Source organism: Hylobates moloch, unplaced genomic scaffold (genome assembly GCF_009828535.3).
Source record: "Hylobates moloch isolate HMO894 unplaced genomic scaffold, HMol_V3 SCAFFOLD_10, whole genome shotgun sequence".
Classification (NCBI taxonomy): domain Eukaryota; kingdom Metazoa; phylum Chordata; class Mammalia; order Primates; family Hylobatidae; genus Hylobates; species Hylobates moloch.
The window spans coordinates 105,620,937-105,645,918 of record NW_026652285.1 but is presented as its reverse complement, the minus strand read 5'-3'; the positions used below and the strand labels follow the sequence as shown (position 1 = coordinate 105,645,918).

At 53.7% G+C, this 24,982-nt stretch overlaps 2 protein-coding genes across 3 annotated transcripts in view; one reads left to right on the top strand and one right to left on the bottom strand.

Annotated features, from left to right (window-relative positions):
• Positions 1 to 12,354, bottom strand: part of ADAMTS13 (ADAM metallopeptidase with thrombospondin type 1 motif 13) — a 40,996-nt gene extending 28,642 nt beyond the window's left edge. Inside the window, exons 1-9 of the mRNA XM_032165558.2 lie at positions 12,122 to 12,354; positions 8,152 to 8,272; positions 7,538 to 7,604; positions 6,238 to 6,383; positions 5,112 to 5,195; positions 4,662 to 4,786; positions 4,379 to 4,525; positions 1,966 to 2,103; positions 826 to 988 (exon numbers count right to left, since the gene is read on the bottom strand). Of these exons, the coding sequence (XP_032021449.1) occupies positions 826 to 988; positions 1,966 to 2,103; positions 4,379 to 4,525; positions 4,662 to 4,786; positions 5,112 to 5,195; positions 6,238 to 6,383; positions 7,538 to 7,604; positions 8,152 to 8,256 (975 nt within the window). The 5' untranslated portion in view covers positions 8,257 to 8,272; positions 12,122 to 12,354. The remainder of the gene's footprint in view (positions 1 to 825; positions 989 to 1,965; positions 2,104 to 4,378; positions 4,526 to 4,661; positions 4,787 to 5,111; positions 5,196 to 6,237; positions 6,384 to 7,537; positions 7,605 to 8,151; positions 8,273 to 12,121) is intronic.
• A 334-nt stretch (positions 12,355 to 12,688) lies between these two features.
• REXO4 (REX4 homolog, 3'-5' exonuclease) lies at positions 12,689 to 24,867 on the top strand. Of its 2 annotated transcripts, XM_032165555.2 has the most exons (8): positions 12,689 to 13,082; positions 15,964 to 16,310; positions 18,054 to 18,197; positions 18,483 to 18,676; positions 19,902 to 19,990; positions 22,122 to 22,196; positions 23,087 to 23,161; positions 23,874 to 24,867. In XM_032165555.2, exons 1-8 carry the CDS (start codon positions 12,855 to 12,857, stop codon positions 23,991 to 23,993), a joined length of 1,272 nt encoding a protein of 423 aa, XP_032021446.1. In that variant the 5' UTR covers positions 12,689 to 12,854; the 3' UTR covers positions 23,994 to 24,867. The 2 variants fall into 2 exon arrangements, with proteins under 2 accessions (XP_032021446.1, XP_032021448.1); XM_032165557.2 differs by lacking the exons at positions 18,054 to 18,197; positions 18,483 to 18,676 and having other exon boundaries at positions 12,701 to 13,082; positions 16,142 to 16,310.
• Positions 24,868 to 24,982: the final 115 nt, after the last annotated feature.

The window sequence follows — 24,982 nt, the reverse complement described above, 5'->3', positions numbered from 1 at the left end:
TTGTGGAGGAAGGGGCCCATCAAGGCAAAAGTGCCTGGAGCCCATGAATGTCCTATGCAATCCTGCGAGGAAGTCTGTCTTTTGGCGTGCCTGCTCTCCTTCATCTCCCCTCCCACTACCAGCCCCACTTCTGCTGTGGGTTCAGTTTGGAGGCCACTTCCTCCAGGAAGCCCTCCAGGCTGACTCCAGCCACAATAGATGGGGAAGTCCTTGGTAACTGTTTAAGATTGGTGTCCTCACTCAGCCAGGAGTCCTTGGGCACAGGGGCTCTCCCAGGACTAGCTACATAATTTGTGGGGCCCAGTTAAACAAAAATGTTGGGGCTTTTGTTCAAACATTTTAAATAATTAATTTTTTTTTTTTTTTTTTTTGAGGCAAAGTCTCGCTCTGTCGCCCAGGCTGGAGTGCAGTGGCGAGATCTCGGCTCACTGCAAGCTCCGCCTCCCGGGTTCACGGCATTCTCCTGCCTCAGCCTCCCAAGTAGCTGGGACTATAGGCGCCCGCCACCATGCCCGGCTAATTTTTTGTATTTTCAGTAGAGACGGGGTTTCACCGTGTTAGCCAGGATGGTCTCGATCTCCTGACCTCGTGATCCGCCCGCCTCGGCCTCCCAAAGTGCTGGGATTACAGGCGTGAGCCACTGCGCCCGGCCATTTTAAATAATTTCCAGAGGCCACAGACAGCATTAAACTAAGCTGCCCTGGCTTAGTACCTCAGCCTAGCACGGCACCCAGCAGGTTCTCACGATGCACGTTTGGGGGGACATGAGCTGGGTGATGCGGAGGGACCTCATGGCCAATACCAGGCCACCGCCGGCAGACTCACAGGGTGCTCCCTGGCGAAGGTGCAGGCGACAGCCTTGGGGCCGAAGGCCACGCGGCACTGCTCGTTGGCGCTGTAGTAGAGGCCAGGCTGCGCCTCCGGCGGGCGCCCCGCGGACCCGGGCTGAGGCCGCGGCGGGTCCCACACGCAGCGCGCCCGTCCTGCGCTGCGACAAGGCCCGGCTCAGTCCCGGGGTGTACACCGAGAGAAGGCGGGACGGAGGAGTGGGCACGAGGATGGAAGCGTTTGGAAGCGTGGCCTTTTGTGAGTGGGAACAGGAGTTCTCGGCCCGCGCCCCCCACCAGGAGCCGGCTCTTGGCTGGGACCAAGACTAAGCAGAGGGAGCGGCGACGGAGGGACGGGTCAGAGTGGGATGGAGCAGATGCAGGTTAAGCACGGGAGCGGTGCGGTCGGCGGGAAGGGGACGCAGGGATACATGTACGCGGGCGGGGGAGATAGGGGTGTGGGGCTGATGGAGCGTGGAGAGTGGACGGAGGGGTCGGGGCGGGTGGAGGCAGACGAAGGGTAAGGGGGTGAAGTGAGGGGGTGGGCGCAGTAACGGGGTGGGTGCAGGGGGCTGAGATGGAGGGGTGGATGGAGGAGGGTAGGATGCAGGGGTGGGTGTAGGCAAGTGGGAGAGAACGAGGGAGTGGATGTGGAGTCAGGGGGCGGGATGGGGGTGGACGGAGGGATGCGTGCCCAGATTGGCTGGAACGAAAATGTGAGCGCAAGGCGGCGAGGGAGGACGCAAGGGTGGGCGCAGGGAGGGGGTGGAACGGAGCGGTGGGCGCAGGGGTTGGACAGAGGGGTGGCCGCAGAGGGTGGGACAGCACGGGGGGGAGGTGCAGGGGGTGGGGCAGGTGGGTGGGACGGGGGTGGTGCAGGGGTTGGGACGGAGGGGTGGGCGCAGGGGGTGGGCGGAGGAGTGGGCGCAGCGGGGTGGGACGGAGGGGTGGGCGCGGGGTTGGACGGAGGGGTGGGTTGGACGGAGGGGTGGGTTGGACGGAGGGGTGGGTTGGACGGAGGGGTGGAACAGGAAGGAGGGCTGAATGCGGAGTGGGGACGGACGTAGGGAGGGGTGGCGCGGGCGGCCCAGCGGGCTGGCCGGAGGCTCGCGCGCCCCTCCCGCGGGGCGGCCGCTACCTGAGCAGGCTCAGCAGCTGCCGGCGGCTGCAGGGGGACCAGGCGAGGCCGGCGCGGGGCGCGGCGCCGTCCGAAGCCATCACGTGTCCGCTGGGGCCGCAGCCGCTGCCGGGCGCGCCGTCGTGCTCCAGGCCGAAGCTGGTCGGGGGGCGGGGAGTTGCGCTAAGGCGGCCGGCGGAGGTGGGGGCGGGGGCGGGATCGGGGTCCGCGAGTCAGGGGCCCTGCGCCCTAGTGCCGCAGCGCCAGCGAGTTTTCCGATCCGGGTCGACCCCTGACGCCGCCATCTGCTAACCGGGCGCAGTGCAGAGGGCCCCCCCGTGCGGCCTGCCTCAGTTTCCCCTAGAAGGGAGCGCTAGCCCAGCAGGGTGGCTCTCGCATCTTTTGCTGATAAGTATCAAAAGTCTTTAAAAATGTGCAAGCCACATTAATTCATGGTGTTAGGAGTCTGTGGGGAGGTGGGGACTGGCCGGGGCCTTGAAGGGCTGCTCTGGGGATTGTTTACATGGATGTGTTAAGCGTGAAATTCACCTACAGTGAGGAAAGCACGATTTTAAAGTTCAGTTAAAACGTGCTTGCCCTTGGCCATTGTTTGCATTCCTAGGCCAGGAAGGTGAACCGTTTCCAAACTGTCACAACAGAGCTTGCTTTCCCCAAAGCGGAACTGATGGAGAACTGCTAATGGGGTGGGAGAGGCCAGGCACCGACCGGTGAGGTAGGAGATGGACTCCACTCTGGAGGCCCCGCTTGGACACTGGACCAGAGGACTAGCTAAAACAGGGAGGGGTGGGAAGCCCCTTTCCATAAGACACGCCCACCAGTGTGCCATGCCAGTTTGCCATTGCCATGGCAAAACCCAGAAGTTACTGCCCCTTTTCCATGACGAAAACCCATAAGTTACTGCCCTTTTTCTAGAAATTTCTGCATAATCTGGCCCCTTAATTTGCATATAATTAGAAGTGGGTATAACTAGGACTGCAGCCCTGCCTTTGAGCTACTCTTTTGGGCACAGTGTCTATGGGGTAGCCTGGCTTCAAAAGGGATATGCTGTGCTGTATACAGTCACAGGGCTGTACACTCTGCCCACTGCCGCATCAATCAAAGTTGCTGTCTAACACCACCTGCTCACTCTTGAATACTTTCCTGGGTGAAGCCAAGAACTAAGCCCCAGTTTGGGGGCTCACGTGTTCTGCATCACAGGAGCAGAAGGAACTATGCTCCCTCTGAGGGAGAAGGAGCCCCGCCTTGTCCCACACCCAGGAACCCTGCCTCAACCTTCCCAGGCTCAGAGGGGTTGAAAAGGGTCAGGTGGGGGTTGGTGGGCAAGGAACGTGAAAATTCACTTTTTACTTTAGAAATCTCTGCACTGTTTGAATTTTTACAACAATTGGGTATTATTTTCATACTTAAAAAACTAAAGAAATGAAACCCATCACTCTAGGTAAATGGTTATAGGTAGGAGTGAAGGTTTGCCCACAGGAATGCATAATGTTCACAACAGGAAGACGTGTTCAGACAGCCTAGACATCCAAGAAGAGGGGACTGATTAAATAAATTATGGTGCACACCTGTAAGAGACCTGGGATAATGTTTGGGATATATTATTACATAAAGAACAGGTAAATCCTGCACTCACCCTAGGAAGAAAAAAGAAAGGCTGGATGCAGTGGCTCTCGCCTGTAATCCCAGCACTTTGGGAGACCGAGGCGGGCGGATCACCTGAGGTCGGGGGTTCGAGACCAGCCTGACCAACATGGAGAAACCCCCATCTCTACTAAAAATACAAAATTAGCTGGGCATGGTGGCACATGCCTGTAATCCCAGCTACTTGGGAGGCTGAGGCAGGAGAATCACTTGAACCCAGGAGGTGGAGGTTGCAATGAGCTGAGATCATGTCATTGCACTCCAGCCTGGGCAACAAGAGCGAAACTTCATCTCAAAAAAAAAAAAAAGAAAAAAAAAGAAAAAGAAATAGCAGGTACCAAAGCAATGCACAGCATAATCACAATTTTCCTTTTATTCAGAGATCCAAACTAAATCCCAATTTTGCAAATAAGAAATACGTGTGTGTGTGTGTAAAGAAAAGAATGAAATTAAATACAAAATGTGAAGAGACTATCTCTAAATGGTGGGATTTGAGATAATTTTTACAGCCTGCTCTTTCTTTATCTGAATTTTCTACAGAAGTTATTTTCTACCTGCTAAAGGTGTTTTGCTCGTCTTTTGGAAAAAAGGTTTCTTTTAATCAAACAGTATCGGGTTCCCCTGTCCTCACACCTGCGTCTGTTGGCGTGAGGGGCACAGGCTCCTCTGGAGAAACTCTATAAGGACCAGCTGCTTGTCAAGGCCACCTCCACCCTGGGTACCCAGGTCAGCTCCTCGCCAGAGCCTGGGGACAGCTGGTGGGGCTGCATACCTGTGCCCAATCTCATGGGCGATGGTGACTCCCAGGTCGAAGCCAGTGTCCTCGGTAATGAGGCAGCTCCAGGTTGGGGAGCAGGCACCGCCCAGCTGGGTGACCCCCCGCACCTGCCGGTTACCATCAGGCAACTCCAGGTCAAACCTCGGTGAGAGAAAACAGTCACTTGGGTGGTGCCAAGGCACGTGCCTGCCCTGGGGTCACCTTTGCAGAGGGCAGGAGGCTGAGGGTGCAGCCTTCCCAGGCTGGCTGGCCAGCACCCATCAGAAAGCTCGGCTACCTGGTGATGTAGAGGACCAGGTCAGCATGGCCAGGATCCGTGTCGTCCTCAGGATTGATGGTCTGGCTCCACCCACAAACGCTCAGCAGGGACGAGGTGAGGTTGGCTGTGATATTTGGAGCACCCTGCGGATCCACAGCAAAGCCTGCATTTAGGACACCCCAACCAGGCACGGTGCTGACTGCGGTCGGTGTGTTTCCCAGTTAGTCCTCATAACAACCCTATGACTAGCCCATGTTAGGGATGAGACAACTGAGGCTCAGAGAAGTAGTCAGACAGCCTGTGCTGAGTGCTGGGTAGAGCTGGGAGGGCAGCTAGTCTGTCTGGCTGAACGCATTCTGTGATCCATGCTGCCTGGGGCATCCAGGACAAGAGGTTAAAGAGGATGGAGACGCGATGACTTGGGCTTCCCGCTCTGTATGGCATGCTGAGCTCCAGCTCCATGCCTACCTCGGGCTCTGTCAGAATGACCATCTTCACCAGGTGCACCCGAAACTGAGCCCCCAGGGATGGGTCCCGAAGCAGTTCCGCCCCCTGTGGAAGGGCAAATGAGAGAGGTAACCTATCGGGTGGGCATTGCCAGCCCCAGGCAGCTGCTGACTCCTAGGGGCCCCCGGGGTGCGAAGAGCTAGAGGCTACTCCACCAGCATGTGTGGGAAGCGAGGAGGGGGGCTCCTAAAATGTGATGCACAGTCAGCCATGCCTCTGCTGCTTCTCAGCTCATGGCTCAGGAAAGCCAACTAACGCAAGGAAAACAAACTCCAAAGCAAGGGGATGAGAGCACACAGATGGTCACGAGTCGGATATTCCAGTCAAATGCTGCTCCTCTCAGATCATAGGCTCCTCTCAGATTATAGGCACCTGCCACCATGCCTAGCTAATTTTTGTATTTTTAGTAGCTACGGGGTTTCACCATGTTGGTCAGGCTGGTCTTGAACTCCTGACTTCGGATGATCCACCCGCCTTGGCCTCCCAAAGTGCTGGGATTATAGGCATGAGCCACTGCGCCTGGCCTTGTTTGTCTTTCTGAGACAGCGGCTAGTGGGGTAGTGCTTCCCTGCCCACCCTTCCCCAGCTTTCAAGTGAGCGGGGGCTGCAGGGATTCAGGTGCTAGCAAGAAATGAAGGTGGGCATCTCCTTTGCCAGCAGTCTCTGTTTAGATTTCAGATGGGTGACCTGTCCTCGCCACTCTGAGTAGGGGACAAGGAATGGAGAGAGGGCAGGGTCGGGGTGCAGAGGGCAGTGTGAGCAGCCCGCATCCCATTTGCCAGGGTTGTGTTAGCTGAGCTTCGTGGGGGTCAAATGGATACTGGGGAAGAGGCCAGGCTTGAGGGCGGCCCCAGATGAAGGGACTTGAGTAGTGAGAGGCTGCAGGGTGTGCGTGTGCTATGGAGCTGAGAGAGGGTGTGGGGCCTCACCCACCTCTACCCAGGGGAGGGAGGGAGAAGAGGAAGAGCCCCGAGCCATTCTACCTGAGTTTAACCCACGGTATTCAGACTACCAGATACACCAGCCCACAGACATTGGTCACCAGCCCTGGCTGTGGGGACCTGCACAGTCCAGCATGGGCACTCACGATGTTGAGGTTGGTGAGCACGTAGCGCTCCGTGTCCTCCTGGTGAGCCTGGAAGACATCAGGGCCCACGGCCACCAGCAGCTCCAGGTGTAGGATGCTGCCTGCAGCCCGCCTCTGCCTCTGGAAGCCGGGGGAAGGAGGGCGGCCTGGAGGGGTAGAGGGAGAGCAGAGGGCGATGGTTCTAGAGAGCAAGTAGTGGAAAGCTAACAGGAGAGGGGCTGGCGGGTCTTGGAAGGATGGCCTTGCGAAGTCAGGACATTGCGTGTCACCCCCACCCCAAGAGCCAGACCCCATTAGTGACCAGGCACGCAAAGGGCAGGGCCCAGGAGGAGCTGTTGGGCTATTGTGTCCTTTGGGTCACCCCATCAAGACAAGCTTCCCACTGCCCTGGTGGCTCTGCCCAAAGGGGAAAGCCCCTGCCCTGCCTCCTGGACCCTGCTCTGGGCACAGGTGTTTCATGAGTAACATCATGGACCCCGACAGGAAACTGAACACGAGTGGAGCCCGGTGGTCTCTTGGGAAGCAGGGGCCCAGGCCAGCCCTCACTGTCCTCTCCCAAGGGAGCCCTTAGAGGGTCAGGGACCCTGGGCAATGATCTCTCAGGCTTTGAGGAGTGGCAGAGCTGGCAGGACCCAGGCTATGGGATACCCAGACAGCGTCGGCTGCATCCAGCCCCCAGCACGGCCCCAGGCACTGGTCAGTGTGCCTCTGGCCTAGACCACAAAGAACCAGGTCACAAAGTGGGTGTTGCCCTCCCGTTGCCCCTGACCACTAGCCCACCTGCCTCTGGCCCCCATCAGCCATTAGTCAAGTTGCCAATGGCCCTACTGGGAAGGGGGCTCGCACCCGGAGAAGGTCACAGACATGGGCCTGTGGGCAATGGGGACAGGCCTTTATCATAAGGAAATCCATGGCCTTAGGAGGGAGCCTGAGCCAGTACCTATCTTGTTTCCCACAGAAGGAATAAATATTTACATCCATGGTCAGAAACCACAAGAGCTCCTGAAAATCAGCCAGCTCAGCAGAGGCCATGGGGCAGGAGGGGCCAGCCAATCGGTGACTGTTCCCTTGTGATATTTAACAGAAGCTAGGGTGAGAACCCTGGCCTGGCTGGAACACCCAGACCAGCTTATATCAACTTGGCAGGAAGTAACAGAGTTAATTAACAGGGATGACAGCAGCTTCTCTGACCTTCTCCTGCCAGATCCACCAAAAATCCCAGACCACTGACTCAATGGTGAGATATCCCTTGAAAGTCCTCAGAAACTCCCCCCAGGAGAGAAGACACCAGGACAAGTACCTTTTACGGGAGCACCAGGGCTCAAGTAAGAAGACACGGCCTGCGGCTCCAAAGCCTGAAGACAACTCTGCAAGACAAAAAGAGATGGATGGGGCCAGGCACAGTGGCTCACGCCTGTAATCCTGACACTTGGGGAGACCGAGGTGGGAGGATCACTTGAGTCCAGGAGTTTGAGACCAGCCGGGGCAACATAACAAGACCCCATGTCTTAAAAAAAAAAAAAAAAAAAAAGAGAGAGAAAAAAGAACAAAAAGAGATGGATGAAGAGGGAGACAGGAGGCAGGAGGTGGGTGAGGCCAACCAAGAAGGAGAGGGGGAAATCAGAGACAGGGAGTGGGAGAGGAAGGGAGAGGCAGAGAAGAGCAACCTACGCAGTTTGGGACAAACTAGTATCTGTCTGTTCAGCTTCACCGAATGAGCAGGTCGTACTGAGATACCAACTCCCTCTTCAGTGAGCACACTTCATCCCCAAAGCCCCAAGTACAGACTCCCCTGCCCAGTGCAAACCCCAAAGCCGATGTAGTCAGCTATTTGGCACTCCCCTCGCCCCAGGTAGCTCAGAATACCCCACCCAGAGGCTCCCAGAATACCCCCGCTCCTGCGAATGAGCCCACCTGCTGGAAATGGGAGGGTCCCCAGCAGCCCAGGAGAAAGCCACAGGCAAGGATTCCGGCCACACAGAGAGGAGGGCATCTTGCCCGGGGGTGACGCTGGCGCATCCTCAGGAAAGCCAGCCTGTGGAGTGGAGCGGAGTGAGAAGGGGCCTTGGTGACTGGGAATCTGGTCAGTGTGGAATGCAACAGCCCGGCTCGCTGGGCGGGACAATTAGGCAGTGTTTACTCTTGGAAGCTTCCTGCCAGGGCAGGGGCCCTGGCTAGGGTGGGCGGCCTGCAGCTCCTCCTGCTGCAACCTGGGCCTTGCTCTAAGATGGTTGCAGTTCAGGGTACCCTGCAGCCTGGTCCTGCACTCCAGAGAGCTCTCCAGATGTGCACGCCCACCTCCTTAGGGGAGGCCTAAGCCATCTAGTCCGGAGAAGGGACACTGGACCAGAAACATGCAGATGGGGGTTCACAAGGAATGCCAGGACCTTGGCTCTCTCTCCAGGGTCCCCGCTCCCATCTGACAGATAAGAGGCTGTGCCAAAGACATCGTGGTTCTGGCTCAACTCTCCACCTACTCCGCGCCTGCCCCTGATGAGGAGAGTCGCAGAAGTGGGCTGCATGGCACCAGATCTCGGCATCATCACAAACCACCTGGCAATCCCCTTCATCTCCTGGAAGACTCTCTTCACGTGCTCCAAACCACTCTTACACCCCTCACACCCACACAGCCGCACAAGCTGATGACCAGCAGGGGGATTCACCTTGTCTTTCCACCCCTCAAAGTGCAGCCTCTCTCCTCCTCTGCGATCGGGGGGACGAATCTACACTCCCTGCCGGGCCCTGGCTCTGGATCCCTTCCCAGTTCTCTCCTCCTGCATCGTTAGTTTCTGCCCCTCTGCTAGAGCCATTCATTCATTCCTTCAGCCAACAAATGTTTCACTGAGCCCCTGAAACAGGCTAGGCTCTGTGCTAGACACCAGGAAAGCAGCCATGAGCCAGGCAGACAGCAGCCTCGGCTTCTCACAGCTTAAACTCTAGGGAAGAGAGCCAGACAGCAAAGTTGCTAGACAGACACGTGTTGTGTATATAGTACGTTCAAAGGTGGTAAGTGTTATGGAGAAAAATACAGCAGAATAAAGGAATGGGGGGCTGGAGGGGAGGGTGTGCTTTCATGCAGGAAAGTAAGGAGGCTGTTGGAGAAGGGGGCATGCTTAGATGTCGAGATCCTGGTACCTGGCTCACCCCATCAGCATACATGACTCTCCTGTCTCTTTTTTCGTTTTTGTTTGTTTTTTGAGGCAGAGTCTTGCTGTGTCACCCAGGCTGGAGTGCAGTGGCATGATCTCGGCTCGCTGCAACCTCCGCAACCCAGGTTCAAGTGATTCTCCTGCCTCGGCCTCCCTTGTGGCTGGGATTACAGGCGCCCGCCATCACACCTGGCTAGTTTTTGTATTTTTAGTAGAGGTGGGGTGTCGCCATGTTGGCCAAGCTGGTCTCAAACTCCTGACCTCAGGTGAGCTGACCGCCTCGGCCTCCCAAAGTGCTGGGATTACAGGCATAAGCCACCACGCCCAGACACTCTGGTGTCTCTTGATTACAATCAACGACCTTCCCTTGACCCACGCTGTCCTCCTGCCATAGCCCTGTTTCTGGCTTTCTTTAGGAACTTGGAAACATTATTTTCAGTGGCTATCTCTACTTCCTTGCCTCCAATTCCCACATCCCACTGAAATTGATCTTTAAAAGGTCACCAATAACTTTGTGAACCCTGAAAGAGCCACTCCTTCATGATGGATCCCAAGTTACTAACTGGGCATAAATTCAAAGTAGGACCCAGCAGCCATTTGCTTACTAGGGTCACACACACATTCTGTGTTCCTGGAAAGCCCCCACTCTCCCTTAACTCTGGGACGGTTTCATAGCTGTCTGTTCCTGTTTATGCTGCCAGAATCAACCTGACTGTGACCTACATCGGCCAATCTGAATTCAGTAAGTATTAACCAATCAGAACTAAGCAAGTGTGCCTTCCTTATTTGCATAAGTGGACCAAAGTGGGAACCTGGGCAGGAAGTTCTCTACAAAAGACAACCTCTTTCTTTGTTCTCTTTGTTCTCTGGAATGCACCTTTGTACAGAAGGCTGCATCACCCTGGTTTGCAAACTGCTGGAACAAAGTTTTTCCCTTTTTTAAAAAGAAAACCCGGGCCCGGCGCTGTGGCTCACGCCTGTGATCCCAGCACTTTGGGAGGCCAAGGCAGGCAGATCACGAGGTCAGGAGTTCGAGATCAGCCTGGCCAGCATAGTGAAACCCCATCTCTTTTCAAAAATACAAAAATTAGGCTAGGTGCGGTGGCTCACGCCTGTAATCCCAACACTTTGGGAGGCTGAGGCGGGCGGATCATCTGAGGTCTGGAGATCCATACCAGCCTGGCCAACATGGAGAAACCCCATCTCTACTAAAAGTACAAAATTAGCCGGGCATGGTGGCACATGCCTGTAATCCCAGCTACTTGGGAGGCTGAAGCAGAAGAATCACTTGAACCCAGGAGGTGGAGGTTGCGGTGAGCCAAGATTGCGCCATTACACTCCAGCCTGGGTGACAAGAGCATAACTTCGTCTCAAAAAAAAAAAAAAAAAAAAAAAAAAAAAAAAAATTAGCTGGGCATGGTGGCGTGCACCTGTAGTTCCAGCTACTCAGGAGGCTGAGGCAGGAGAATCGCTTGAACCCGGCAGGTGGAGATTGTGGTGAGCCGATATCACGCCACTGCACTCCAGCCTGGGCAGCAGAGCAAGACTCCGTCTCAAAACAAACAAAAAAAAGAAAACCCTTTCCAGTGGACTTGCTGACAATCTCAGCGCCATATCTGGTTCCCATCTCTCTGTCCTCATCTTTCTCAGCCTCTCAGCAGCATCTGATGTGGTTTATTCTCCCCCTGGATTCTCTAATGCCACTCACATCCGCCTCTCCTCCCACTGCACTGACTGCTCCCCCTCAGCCTCCTCTGCTGCTTCGCCCCTGGAGAGCCCCCAGCACCTGCTATCTGGTCTTAACCCTTCACTCCCTATATTGGTGCTCTCTCTTTGGACGAACTAACCTAGGTTCATGTTTCAACACTAATTATATGCTGACGATTTCCAAATTACATCTCCAGCACTGACCCTTCCCTAAGCTTAGGAATCTTAGATCCTGCTGCTGATTAGACGTCTCTCCTTAGGGACTGACAGCCCATTCAAACTCAGCAAGTGTGAAAAGGAGCTCATGGCTCCACTCCCATACTTCACCCTGCTCCCCGCAGACATTTATTGAGATGATAAACGGCCACACCCAGTTGCTCAGACCAAAATCCTAGGAGCCTCACTTCCCTGTTACTCCATCAACCTCTGCCTGTTACACACGCACATGAAATCTATCCACTCCCGGCCGGGCACGGTGGCTCACACCTGTAATCCCAGCACTTTGGGAGGCCGAGGCGGATGGATCACTTGAGGTCAAGAGTTCAAGACAGCCTGGCCAACATGGCGAAACCCCAGGTCTACTAAAAATACAAAAATTAGCAGAGCATGGTGGTGTGTACCTGTAATCCCAGCTACTCAGGAGGCTGAGACAGGAGAATCGCTTGAACCCAGGAGGCGGAGGTAAGGGAGGAGACCACCCCTCATATTGTCTTATGCCCAATTTCTGCTTCCAAATAAAGAATAAGTAAAAACTAAAAGGCAGAAATAAAATCCACAGGCAGACAGCCCGGCGCTGTGCCCTGGGCCTGGTGAAAGATCAATCCTTGACCTAACTGGTTATGTTATCTATAGATTTCAGACATTGTATGGAAAAGCATTGTGAACATCCCTGTCCTGTTCTGTTCCGTTCTGATTACTGGTGCATGCAGCCCCCAGTCACGTACCCCCTGCTTGCTCAATCGATCAGGACTCTCTCACGCAGGCCCCTTTAGAGTTGTAAGCCCTTAAAAGGGACAGGAATTGCTCACTCGGAGAGCTCGGTTTTTGGAGACGTGAGTCTGCCGGTGCTCCCCGCTAAATAAAGCCCTTTCCTTCTACAATTCGGTGTCTGAGGGGTTCTTGTCTGCGGCTCGTCCTGCTACAGAGTGAACTGGTGGGAACTCCTCCCGGTGCCTGGGCCTGTTTCCCCACTGTATGTGGAAGATGAGCCGCTGTGAGGCTGAGCATGGAGTAGCGCAAGGCGGGAAAGGCCCGAGAGTCCAGGACGCAGGCCAGCGGCCGAGCCCGGCTCTCACTAGCCCCACCGCCCAGTGCCCCCAGCTCAGCTGCCCCACCGGGTGCTACACACACAGCGGCCCCCCAGTTCCCTTCCGGCGTCCGCATCTCTCAACCCCCATCCTGGATCTTGGGGAGGTCCTCGGCTTGCCCCAATCAAACTCGAGGTCGATGACCCCGGATGCCGCTGGCTAAGGCGGCGGCCCAAGTCCCGTGCGGGCGAACCGCCCAGGCTGCGAGGAACCAGAGGCGGGGACCCGGTTTCCAGCCGGTTGCGGAGAGACGAGCGCTTCCGGGGACTGGAGCGTGCGCGCTGAGGTATACGGAACGCGTGCGGGGTCTCTTCCGGAGTCTTTTCCTGGACGGGGTACCTGCGGCGGGTGTGTTTCGGCCTGGCCTGGGCAGGCGCTTGTGCTGCCAGGGCGCCGGGCCCGGGGAGGCCGGGGTCTCGGGTGGCCGCCGGCCCAGGCGCTGGACGGCAGCAGGATGGGGAAGGCGAAGGTCCCCGCCTCCAAGCGCGCCCCGAGCAGCAGCCCCGTGGCTAAGCCGGGTCCTGTCAAGACGCTCACTCGGAAGAAAAACAAGAAGAAAAAAAGATTTTGGGAAAGCAAGGGGCAGGAAGTAAGCAAGAAGCCAGCAAGCGGCCCCGGTGCTGTGGTGCGACCTCCAAAGGCACCAGAAGACTTTTCTCAAAACTGGAAGGCGCTGCAAGAGGTGAGGCTTGAGGGGGCCCCGGGCGGAGCGCTGCGCAGCTCATTTTCGCAGAACGCGACGGAGGGAAAGACTTGGGTAGCCCCAGAAAGGACCTGTAAAGGCAGATTTGAATCGAAATCTTGTAAACGGCTTTTCACAAGAAAGATGGCCTTTCGAGGGAGGTCTTGAACTTGTTTGCGTGAAAGAAATTGATGAAAGAATTATTTTAAGTACAAAAAAGCAAAGATAAGCCCTTGTACCTTTTGCATAATGAACTAACTAGAATGGATTTTACAAAGAGAAATTTAGCTTAAAATCCCGAAACGAGGCCGGGCGCGGGGCCTCACGCCTGTAATCCCAGCACTTTGGGAGGCCGAGGCGGGCAGATCCCCTGAGGTCAAGAGTTCAAGACCAGCCCGGCCAACATGGTGAAACCCCGTGTCTACTAAAAAAGTACAAAAAAAAATTAGCCGGGCGTGATGGCGCGCGCCTGTAGTCGCAGCTACTCGGGGAGCCTGAGGCAGAAGAATCGCTTGAACCCGGGAGGCAGAGGCAAGTAGTAAGCCGAAATCGCGCCACTGCACTCCAGCCTGGGCGACAGAGCGAGACTCATCTCAAACAACAACAACAAAAGAACACACTGGTCTCTGTAGCAAGAGAGGGAGAAAGAAGATTCCTGTGTAGAAGTGAAAAGCAGATAGCAGACATGTGATAGGGTTCTAGCGACACTTACGGTCTTGAAGTAAATACTAATTGAGCTCCTAAAATGTGCACTCTGCCATGTGCTCTATGCCATGTGTGTTGCAATCCCCACAGTAAGACTGTGAGGTGGACACTTTCATCATCTCTATTGTACAGATGAGGAAATAGGCTGGAAAAATTTAAACAGATCATCTAAGATTGCGGCTGGAAACCAGGCGGCTGATTCTGGAGTCCATGCTTTTCAGGCTGTGTTGTACCTGCTGTCTCTCTAGTGACCGGCGCTTCTGTAGAGGTTGGCTGCTCTCTCCCAGACACTCTTCCACGTGCGTCACTCATACATTCTTACCACATCCCTTGGAGCTACTGTTAGGATCGTAGCTCACTGCTGCCCGGGCCCCAGTGATTCTTCTGCCTCAGCCTCCCGAGTAGCCCACACGTGTAATCCCAGCGCTTTGGGAGGCCCAGGCAGGAGGATCACTTGAGCTCAGGAGTTCAGCTCCAGCCTGGGCAACATGGTGAGATTCCATCTCTAAATAAAAGTAAAAAGTTTTTTTAAAAAAGAAATGTGATCCCCAGTGTTGGAGATGGGGCCCATAGGAGGTATTGGGTCATGGGGGCAGATCTCTCATGAATGACTTGGTGCCCTCCCCTCAGTAATGAGTAAATTCTTACTCTGCTAGTTCATTTGAGAGCTGGTTGTTTAAAAAGAGCCTACCACCTTTTTTGCTTGCTCTCTCGCCATGCGACACACTTGCTCCCCCTTCACCTTACACCATGATGGGAAGCTCCCTGCGGCCTCACCAGAAGCAGATGCTGGCACCATGCTTCTTGTACAACCTGCAAGACCATGAGCTACATAAACTTTTTTTTTTATAAATTACCAAACACAGGTATTCCTTTATAACAATGCACAATGAACTAATACAGATGGGGTTTCACTTTGTTGCCCAGGCTGGTCTTCAACTCCTGACCTCAAGCAATCCTCCCACCTCAGCCTCCCTGAGCGCTTCTTGAGCCTCCTAATACTCTGCACAGTATCTCAGTGCAGACATTCCTGTCTTGACACACAGGACCCGTCAAATTCCCATGGGCAGCCCCAGGGTTCTGTGGGATTTCTTGAACACCAACTCTTCTTCCTTCTCCCAAGAAAGAAAAGCAAAATAAGTGAATGGAAGGGATGTTTGCTGTAGGGAAACTTTTGAGTGTTTTCTCTTTTTTTTTTTTTTTTTTTTTTTTTTTTTCTGTCGCCCAGGCTGGAGTGCAGTGGCGCAATCTCGGCTCACTGCAAACTCTGCCTCCCGGGTTCACGCCATTCTGCTGCCTCAGCCTCTCCGAGTAGCTGGGACTACAGACGCCCGCCACCACGCCCGGCTAATTTTTTGTATTTTTAGTAGAGACGGGGTTTCACTGTGGTCTCGATCTCCTGACCTCGTGATCCGCCCGCCTCGGCCTCCCAAAGTGCTGAGATTACAAGCGTGAGCCACCGCGCCCGGCCTTTTGAGTGTTTTCTAATTCATCCAAGAAAGTCAGCCCTTCAGTTCTTTACCTATCACAGGAACAGGTAAGTAACACCCGCCTCATTGTCACACTGTGGTGGAGCCCACTCCCACTGGGGATTTGAACACAGGGTGGAAGCTGGGCTCTAAGACCACAGGAGCCTCTGCTTGCGTGACAGCCAAGGTGTGGCTGCCAGCAGTTCTTCAGCCACTCCAGTCTGACAGAAGCTTTTCTTTTCATTTATGACACCCCCACCTTCCTGAGACCTTCACAGCAGTAGCAAACCAGGGAATCTTTTTTAAAAAAAAGTGATTTCTGTGTAGCAGGATGTTGGCCCAAGCTGTGAGGGAAGTTAACTCCAAAATTCTTTCTAGACAAACTGAAATGGGAGGTGGTCTGTGGTGTCCAGCCACTCAACAGGTACCCGAGGTGTAGAATGAGTTTGACATTTTGTATGCATGAAGGAGCAGGTGCAAAATGCATTATAGTAAGCAAAGAAACAGCATTTCACCACAAGTGACTCATGAGAATGAAAAAGAACTTTTTTCAAACCGTTTGAAAATGAATTTCAGTGATGCGGATGGGAATTGTATAGATGTGATTGGTGTATATGTGCGTATATGCATACACATGTAAGTTCTTTCAATCTGCTGTGTGTAATTTCCAAATTCAAATGTAGCATGTATTTTATTTTGGGTCCCAGTGGCTGCTGAAACAAAAATCTCAGGCCCCAGAAAAGCCTCTTGTCATCTCTCAGATGGGTTCCAAAAAGAAGCCCAAAATTATCCAGCGAAACAAAAAAGAGACCTCACCTCAAGTGAAGGGAGAGGAGATGCCGGCAGGAAAAGACCAAGAGGCCAGCAGAGGCTCTGTTCCTTCAGGTTCCAGGATGGACAGGAAGGTTCCAGCACCTCGCACCAAGGCCAGTGGAGCAGAGCACAATAAGAAAGGAACCAAGGAAAGGACAAATGGTGATGTTGTTCCAGAACGAGGGGACATCAAGCATAAGAAGCGGAAAGCTAAGGAGGCAGCCCCAGCCCCACCCACCGAGTAAGTATGGGCCACCCCACCACTGAGAAGCGAGGCGCAGCGACTTCACCAAGGCCTGTCTCCTTACGGAGGCCGGTGGCCTCACCGCAGTCTCTCCATCACCTTACCCTGACGTCGTCTGTTCCTTTGTTTACTTGCTGTTACTTGTTTTCCCCTAGAGTGTGGGCATGATAAGGCAGGGCCTGCTTCTTCCAAGCATTGAGCAGAGCTCAGCATTTAGTGGGTGCCTGTACACGTGTGTGGAAGGAAAGCGTGCTGAAGCCAGAAAGACCCAAGTATGAGGCCTGTCCCTGCTTCTCGCCAGTTGGGTGGTTTGGGGCAAGTTTCTGACGTCCTCCGTGCCTTGTGGTAGTCATGGTGGCGTCACAAGGAGATTGTGAGGTTGGCAGTCTTGGCTCAGTGCCTGGTGATTACTTCAACCCTGTGATGGAGCCAGGTGTGGTGGCTGTTGCCTGTGGTCCCAGCTCCTCGGGAGGCCAAGGTGGAAGGATCAATTGATCCCAGGAGGTTGAGGCTGCAGTGAGCTGTGATTGCACTACTGCCTCCAGCCCAGGCAACGGAGCGAGACTCCCAAAAAAACAAGTGAAAAGAATAAACCCTGTGCTGGCCACCCACATGGGGTGGACCAGGAGTCAGTGGCCTTCTCTGAATGGTTCAGCTGGAGGTGATGTGTTCGTAAGTCACCGCTGGCTTCATGTTGCCTGGGTGTTCAGGACACAGTCGCTGACGGCTGAGGAATGAGCCATTTGGGGGCCTCCCTGTGTTGTGCTAGGCAGGCTGTCTGGGATAGAGTTCAGTGAGGGGGGCCCTCTCCTCCCTCTTGAGGCTTATTGTCAAGTGCAGTAGACAAACTGTAAACTGCAGCTGTTGCATAAGTGTGGTCAGGATAAATCTGGTGAGGAGAAGGTATTGGGCGCCTGAAACAAGAGGGACGTGTCCATTCAGTGGGGCCGGGAATGGCTTTTCTAGGAAATGACATTTAACCTTAGCCCAAGAGACAGATTCCCCAGGCAGGTGTTACGTGCCTGCGTGAGCATCCGAGTACGGAGGGCAAGGGGTTCTGTGTTTCCATCTTACAGGCATTGTGTCTGTCTGTGTTTCCTAAGTGTTTGATAATGAACCTGTTACTTTCATAATTAAAACGTTAGCACTCATTACACTTGGGTGGTGGGTTATATGTTTCTGTTTTATATTCTTTGTGTTTGTCTGTGTTCCTAAATCTTGAATAATGAGTGTATTTTCTAATTAAAAAGAAAAGAGATGAGGCCAGGTGCTGTGGCTCACTCCTGTAATTCCAGCTTTTTGGGAGGCTGAGGCAGGTGGATCAGTTGAGGTTGGGAGTTCAAGACCAGCCTGGCCAACATGACGAAACCCCGTATCTACTAAAAATACAAAAAATTAGCCAGGCGTGGTAGTGGGCGCCTGTAATCCCAGCTACTAGGGAGGCTGAGGCAAGAGAATCACTTGAACCTGGGAGGCAAAGGTTGCAGTGAGCCAAGATCGTGCCACTGCACTCCAGGCTGGGTGACTCAGTGAGACTCCATCTCAAAAAAAAAAAGGAAAATGCCAAGATGATCAAAATAGTAGAAGCAGCAGAGCCAGCAGTTGGGATGTCTGGGGCCAGCCTGTGAGAGAGGCAGGCTGTGCCATCGCTCCACTCACCTACACAGTCAGCCCCACAGCCCCACCCCACCAGTTGCACTAGGGTCTTCTGGTGATCAGCCTGTTACCTTTGCCTTTTAGGGAAGACATCTGGTTTGACGACGTGGACCCGGCGGATATCGAAGCTGCCATAGGTCCAGAGGCGGCCAAGATAGCGAGGAAGCAGTTGGGTCAGAGCGAGGGCAGCGTCAGCCTCAGCCTCGTGAAAGAGCAGGCCTTCGGCGGGTACGCTGGTCTCAGGGAGTGGGGTCTGCTGGGGATACTTAGCCGTGGAGGGCGGGGCTTCTTCAAGGAAGAGGATACTTTCCTCTCCCTGAGGTGAATGGAGCAAGCACCTCCCAGGGTCCTGCTAAGAACCAGGACCACACAGAGCTTGTCACGTGGGTACAAATGAGTGAGGGGCAGAGAGCTTTTCTCTCTTGACACTTAGTCCATGGATCTCTGGGGCTCTGACCTGGAGCCCTGTGTCCTGCCGTGTTTATTAAACTAGAGCCTTTGGTTACCCTTCAGCCTGACAAGAGCCTTAGCCTTGGACTGTGAGATGGTGGGCGTGGGCCCTAAGGGGGAGGAGAGCGTGGCCGCCCGTGTGTCCATCGTGAACCAGTATGGGAAGTGCGTTTATGACAAGTACGTCAAACCAGCCGAGCCTGTGACGGACTATAGGACAGCGGTCAGTGGGATTCGGCCTGAGAACCTCAAGCAGGGTATGTCATCCACAGCTCAGGAACTTAGAAGGGAAAGTAGTCACTGGATTCATTTTCTCCCTTTTGTTCCCTTTTCTGTCTGAGACCACTCACTGTAGCTAGTTTCGATGCATCTTGTCTCCTTTTGGGGCGATGGGTTTTAAAATACAAAAGGCATCCTTAGACGGCTTTGCACCCATTTACGCCTTGCACTTCATTGCCTCCTGTCCACTGACTTTAAGACCAGGCCAGTAGCTGGGCATGGTGGCTCATGCCTGTAGTCCCAGCTACTCAAGAGGCTGAGGAGGGAGGATTGTATGAGCCCAGGAGTTCAAGTCCAGCCTGGACAACATAGCGAGACCTCGTTTCTAAAAAAAAAAATTTTTTTTTTTTTTTTTTGAGATGGAGTTTTGCTCTTGTTGCCCAGGCTGAAGTGCAATGGCACAATCTCGGCTCACTGCAACCTCCACCTCCTGGGTTCAAGCGATTCTCCTGCCTCAGCCTCCCGAGTAGCTGGAGTTATAGGCATATGCCACCACACCCGACTAATTTTGTATTTTAAGTAGAGACAGGGTTTCTCCACGTTGGTCAGGCTGGTCTCGAACTCCCGAACTCAGGTGATCCGCCTGCCTCCGCCTCCGAAAGTGCTGGGATTACAGGCGTGAGCCACTGCGCCTGGCCTTCTAAAAAATATTTTTAAAAAATTAGCTGGTCCCACTTGGCTCAGGCCACCCTTGGTCTAATCAGCCCTGTTCAGTGGGTACAAGTGGGGTTGGTGGTGGGGTGGTCCCCAGAAGCAGGCAGGGCTGCTTCTGGAGCGCAGGGCCTAGGGCAACACATCTCTGCCCATTTTTGTGGGGGCAGTTTTGTTTTTCCATTTGGAAAATTGTCAAGTAAATTATGAGGTTGAATAGGCAGAACCGCGCTGCCAGGAGGCTCTAAAAGTTTCTCAGTGCATACACTCAACATATGCTCTCCTCCAGCCATGAGCCGACTTTGCAGACTGTGGAGCACTTTATTCCTCTCCTCAGAGGTGGTTCTCGCAGCCACCCCTGCCAGGGGCCCACAAGGCACTTCTCCCAGGGGGGTGGGTGGGTGTGGTGGCTTCGAGTCACCCTCCGTAGTGGCATTGCAGGCCTGACCATTTGTCTTAGGTCTGACCAGGGGTAGGAGCGGGGCTGCCTCCTCACAGAATGATGGTGATGTGTGTGTTGCAAAAAACCGCTTCTTTGTGTTGATTTTCCAGGAGAAGAGCTTGAAGTTGTTCAGAAGGAAGTGGCAGAGATACTGAAGGGCAGAATTCTAGTGGGGCACGCTCTGCATAATGACCTAAAGGTACTGGGCTCCCTCCTGGGGACTCAGCCTGCCCCTGCTCCGTGGGTGTTACACTCACGCCCTTGTGCTGTGTTGGGGAGTTTTTAACAATGTGTGGGTTTGTGCTGTATGTTGGGAATACTTTGGTAATAATATCAGATACCACGTGCTGAGTTCTTACTGTGTTTTAGGAGCCATGCCAGGCTCTTGTTTTGAGAGCCCCCAGTGAAACTGGGGTTCCCATACCAGAGCAGCTGGCAACCCCGCCCTAATGAGAAATGAAGGTGCTGATACCTCTTTTACCTGGAGGAAGGCCTAATGCCTAGTTGTCCCATCCGTGACCAGGGTCCTTCAACAGGAAACAAGTTTATCCTGGCAGATGCCCTGTGGCCATGTTCAGGTTACGCCTGCCTGACCATCACCCTGGCCCTGGGAGCTTGCCTTTGCCTTCTTCCTGGCGTCCCGAGGAAAATCCCGCCTGGGGCAGCCCCTGGTTCTTCAGATGGAAAGTGCAAATTCAGACACCACCACCGTGGGAAACAAGTTCAAAGACATATACAGACCCTGGGCAGGGAAGGCGTCATGGGTTGGGCGGGCAGCCTGCCATCCCCTGGTCACCTGAGGCAGGAATAAAGAGTCAGGCAGAGCGAATACGCGTGTATTTACAGGAGAACAGGGTGGGGGTCACTTTGAGTTTATGAGCAAATGCCTGGATGTTGGTTTAAAGGACACAGTGGGAACAGCGGGAAGGCCAGTCTACTAGATGGGAGAGACACTTAAGTTGTCACCTCTGCCCACCGGCTTGAAGCACTTGGATGTGGTGAGGAACTTGAAGCCATTCAGAAGGAAGTGGCAGAGATGCTAATGGTCAGGCAGCAGCCTTTGCTCTGGTGCTCCCGTTATGGCACTATAGAGATCTCGTGAATCCATTAAAGATGCCGGAGGTGTTCATGCTTGTTTATAGAGGGTGAAACTGAGATGAGAACCACCCGGGCAGTGTCCTCACAGAAAGGTCTTCTGTGTGCTCCTGTCGTATCCCCTCAGAGACTGCCACTGTGGTAACTTGTCCTTCCCTCCTGACTCTGGCTCCATCCCTGGTAACTTGTGTAACACATGTTTAAGTCTTTCTTGAAGATTATGCTAAGGACCAGACACAGTGGCTTATGCCTGTAATCCCAGCTTTTTGGGAGGCTGAGGCTGGAGGATTGCTTGAGGCCAGGAGTTAGAGACCAGCCTGAATAACATAGGGAGACCCCATCTCTATAAAAAATTTTAAAATTAGCCGGGTGTGGTGGCGTGTGCCTGTTGTCCCAGCTACTCAGGAGACTGGGGTGGGAGGGTCAGTTGAGCCCAGGAGGTTAAGGCAGCAGTGAGCCATGATTACCCTATAGCACTGCAGCCCGGGTGACAGAGTGAGATCCTATCAAAAAACAAAACAAAACAAATTGCATGCGAAGATTGCAAGATGAGCTGTTAAAATGTGTTATTTCCAACTTCCTGATGTGCAGAACCAACTCAAAATACAAGTATAACATAGGAATAAGTTGGTTGCTGGTTAATTGTTGACTGTTTTTCTCCTACTTCCTTGATTTCAAGATTTTGTTTTTATTGTCTCTGACTGTTGGGCATCAGCTTAAGTCAGTGCGATAAATTTCCTTCTGGAGTTTAAATTCGTATCAATGCCTTGTTTCCATGTGTGTGTGACACACTTGGATTCCCTACAAGATGTTACTTGCAGGGCAGCCGCGGTGGCTCACACCTGTAATCCCAGCACTTTGGGAGGCCGAGGCGGGTGGATCACCTGAGGTCAGGAGTTCGAGACCAGCCTGGCCAACATGGCAAAACCCTGTCTCTACTAAAAAAATACAAAAATTAGCCAGGCGTGGTGGCGGGCACTTGTAATCCCAGCTACTCGGGAGGCTGAGTCAGGAGAATCACTTGAAACCTGGGGGCGGAGGTTACGGTCAGCCAAGATGGAGCCACTGCATTCCAGCCTGGGTGACAGAGCAAGACTCCATCTCACACACACACACACACACACACACACACACACACACACAAAGATGTTACTTGCAAAAGGTGGCAGGGGGAGGGGGTTCTGCTACTACAAACCAAAAATGAAAATGATTATCATTATATTTTCTTTTTCTAGGTACTGTTTCTTGATCATCCAAAAAAGAAGATTCGGGACACACAGAAATATAAGCCTTTCAAGAGTCAAGTAAAGGTACTTAAAATGAGTGTGACTCAAGATACTGTATTTCTGTTTTGCTGGTCACTTCATTGTTTCTGGTCACTGGTGACTGACTTATTGGTTAAAGGGTTCTTGTTTTTCCTTTTAACCTTTAAAAGTAGAAGGAATGTTTAAAAATAGAGTTCTGCTAATTGCTGACCTTAAAAATGATTGCAACAGAGGGCAAGTTATTTCCACTCTAACCTGAAACAGGGTCACTGACTAAGGGCCTGGTGCCACTGTCGTATTCTGCTCTAGAGGGTGCCAAGGGCAGAGCCGTTCTTCATCCTTCTTTTTTTTTTTAGACAGGGTCTTGCTCTGTCACCCAGGCTGGAGTGCAATGGCATAATCTCGGCTCACTGTAACTGCCACCTCCCAGGCTCAGGCAATCCTTCCACCTTAGCCTCTGAAGTAGCTGGGACTGCAGGCATATGCCACCACCCCCGGCTAATTTTTTTATTTTTATTTTTTGTAGAGATAGGGTCTTGCTGTGTTGCCCTGGCTGTTCTCAAACTCCTGGGCTCAAGTGATGTGCCCTCCTTGGCCTCCTCTAAGTGCTGAGATTACAGGTGTGAGCCACCGTGCCTGGCCAGAGCTGTCCCTCTAGAAATAAGCAGGGAGGCCTCAAGATAGGAGATGGGGATGCTGACTCCTCCCCTGGCCCTCTCCCTTTATTGGCTGATAGGGGTATATCACCAGCCCATCATGCTATAAAGAGGTTGCAGCTGGTGGGTGCCACCCTAAGTGCCATGAGCACCTCCACTGAGAGGCAAACTGTAGGTCGCTTGGGTGAGGTTCAGTAGCCAACCACTCCCTGCTTGGTGGGGTGACCCTCTTTGGGCCGAGCCTGCAGAGGCCCCCACCCGCCTCTTCTCCGTTTGCAGAGTGGAAGGCCGTCTCTGAGACTACTTTCAGAGAAGATCCTTGGGCTCCAGGTCCAGCAGGCAGAGCACTGTTCGGTAAGTGTGTCCTGGGGGGCAGTCCATGGGGTTTGGGGTGGTTTCTCACCTGGAACCAGGCATGAGTCACCTGACACAGACATGGGGGAGGTGGGGCCTGGGCACCTACGTATCCTACGAGGCTACTGGTGAAAACAAAAATGGCAGAGCAGAGTTACGGAATTTTGGTTAAATTCTAAATATGCACATTTAACGAATTTAACACAACACAAAAGTACTACATTCTCGTTATTTGGAGAAAAAGTTGCCAAATAATTACAAAGGGCCCCCCCACCCACCCCTCCTGCCCTGCCCTGCCCTGCCTGGCCCTGCTGAGCAGCTGGCTCTGCCTCTGTGGAGCAGTTACCCCCTGCAACATGGCCTCAGCGCTTTGGGCCCTTTTTGCCAGTCTGCTTGGTCCTTGTGCCCCTGTGCCCAGCACCCAGCCTGCCATCACCCCGCACTCAGAGACCTAAAAAGGCAGCGTGTTTGTTGCTTCTCCTCTTTGGGTTTCCCTTCTCCTGGGAGGGGTGTCTGAGTCACAGAAGTGTGGGGACCATCAGGTCCTTGCTCCCTCTGCTTGTGTCCTCCCTCCCCGTCCTGGTGACATCTTGTGGCCAGGTCCATGTCTCACTCAGTACATCCATAGCAGTGGGAGGGCTCAGTCATTGTGGGGTTGACTGTGGGCTGCGGCTATGCCTCGTCACCTGCTGGGATGTTTCGTGTTGTCTAGATTCAGGATGCCCAGGCAGCAATGAGGCTGTATGTCATGGTGAAGAAGGAGTGGGAGAGTATGGCCCGATACAGGCGCCCCCTGCTGACCGCTCCAGACCACTGCAGTGACGACGCCTAGCAGTCCTGCCGTGCTGCTGCTGCCACCCCGCTACAGAGGCAATCTGACCAGTCACGGGGACAGATCACATCTCCCCAGAGTGGCAACTCTGGTGAAACCTTTTCAGAATCATGGCAGAGGGGCATGACATGGTGCTACTGAGAACGTCCTCCTTCCTCTTGACTGTGGTCTGAAACCTGGTCTTACTCTCCATGTGTGTTTGGGCCCGGATGGTCAGGGTGGGGAGCAGGGACTGCCATGGGCATGCCTGGCCACGTTTTACCGACTGCTGACCCCCTGGGTGAGGCGAGGATGGGGCCTGTGGGCCGCCAGCCTGTACGGTGCTGTCACCGCCCATCTTCGGTGACACCTGGGGTGAGGTACTCAGCACCTTCCTCTCGGGGAGCCACATTTTCCTCCTTTGTCTTAGGGGACATAACAAGCTCTGCTAGGCTTGAGGGACCCAGACCAGGTGTCTGCAGTCAGCTCCTGAGACAGCTGGCCAGCACAACAGGGGTTTCCCGTGGCCGTTTGGACTTTGAGCGTTTATCTAAATTAAATTGGCCCTGGGTTGGCTGGTGGGTCACCCAGCAGAGGCTTCTCCCCATAGCACGAGGATGTGTCGCCTGGGCACGGTGACTGCGGTTATTCCTGGAGGTCGGCAGACATGCTGACCTTGGGCTATTTGAGCTGGAGAAGCTATGTGATGCTAGCCGGTGGCTTTATGGGCCAGGCCCCAGTTTGAGGCTCCCCTGGGAACTAGAGTCAGGAACAGCTAGTGGCACTGACAAAGGGATGGAATCCAAGGCGTTATTGGGCCACCTGACAGCTGGATGGAAAAGGTGCAGACGCACCGAGGATGTGATTTAAAATAAATGCAGATGTTTACTTTGAATGGAGCCTATGGAGGCTCAGTGTTGACTCTCATCTAGAATGGTCTGGAAGGACTGCTGTGTCCAGGGGCGAGGTTTATAGAGACTGCAGAATTAAGTATCCCACTGGCCAGTCAC